Below are 1,100 nucleotides of genomic sequence, written 5' to 3'. Positions count from 1 at the left end.
TACTCGGCGCTCATCGCCATGGCCATCCACGGCGCCCCCGACCGGCGCCTCACGCTCAGCCAGATCTACCAGTACGTGGCCGACAACTTCCCCTTCTACAACCGCAGCAAGGCTGGCTGGCAGAACTCCATCCGCCACAACCTCTCGCTCAACGACTGCTTCAAGAAGGTGCCGCGCGATGAGGACGACCCGGGTGAGCGGCGGGAGGGGCGGGGGCACGCCGCACCCCGACGCCATTCTAGAACGTTCCGGCTACGCCGCCTGGCCCTGAGGCCATGGTGGAGACTGGGCCCGGGAGCGGGTCTGGGGGGGACATGGGGTTCGGGGGCTCTGGGCCTCAATGGAACCACAGGGGAGGGGAGGGGAGGGGAGGGGAGGGCGCCCCACAGTGCCACGGGCCACGGTGATGGCTGGGGGTGTCCCTGCGTCTCAAGCCTGGCCCCCGAACCCAGGCTTTGGTGAATGACCTCAGACCAAACCCAGCCGAGCCCTGTGCCGGGCCATCACGGATGGCCGGGGTGCCGCCCGCCCTCCCGAGCCCCGCAGACCCCAGCCCCACCGAGCCCCTGCGCCGAGGGCAGCAGCAGAGGGCGGCCGAGGTGGACGGCGGCCCTGTGAGCGAGCGGCAGGTGGCCGTCCCTCTGCCAGGCCGGTGCCTCTGGCGCCGTGCGCACACGGACGGAGGAATTCGGCCCCCACACCCTGACCCCCATGGGAAGTCCACCGCCGCCCCTGGGAGCGATGGCCAGGCAGCTTCATCCCCAGCAGAGCTGGGTCTACACTGCCCCACCTGAGAGCCAGCGAGCCAGGGAGCGAGGGAGCGAGGGAGGAGGGAGGGAGGAGGGAGGAGGGAGGCAGCTCTCCCTGCAGGGGTGACCTCTAGCTACAAACCCTCCTCCATGGCCAGCAATCCCAGGGGGCCTATTGTTCAGATGAGGAAACTGAGGCTCGGGTTGAGTCCCACGCTCAGTGAGGAGCACGGCTGGGACTTGAGGGAGTACCGATCCCCCCTTTCACAGCAGCCCTGGGAGCACACAGGAGCCCACCCCCTCCCCGCCCCCCTGCCTGGTCCCCCGTGCCCACCCCCTCCCCGCCCCCCT

The 1,100-nt window shown here is 70.0% G+C and overlaps 1 protein-coding gene across 1 annotated transcript in view; it reads left to right on the top strand.

Annotated features, from left to right (window-relative positions):
• Foxi1 (forkhead box I1) overlaps positions 1–794 on the top strand; it is a 1,257-nt gene extending 463 nt beyond the window's left edge. The window contains exons 2-3 of the mRNA XM_013028617.1: positions 2–193; positions 547–794. Of these exons, the coding sequence (XP_012884071.1) occupies positions 2–193; positions 547–794 (440 nt within the window). The remainder of the gene's footprint in view (position 1; positions 194–546) is intronic.
• The last annotated feature ends 306 nt before the right edge of the window (positions 795–1,100 follow it).

Source organism: Dipodomys ordii, unplaced genomic scaffold, assembly GCF_000151885.1.
Source record: "Dipodomys ordii isolate 6190 unplaced genomic scaffold, Dord_2.0 Scaffold112, whole genome shotgun sequence".
NCBI lineage: Eukaryota > Metazoa > Chordata > Mammalia > Rodentia > Heteromyidae > Dipodomys > Dipodomys ordii.
The sequence above is the reverse complement of the archived record's forward strand: the minus strand, read 5'-3'. Positions and strand labels throughout refer to the sequence as shown.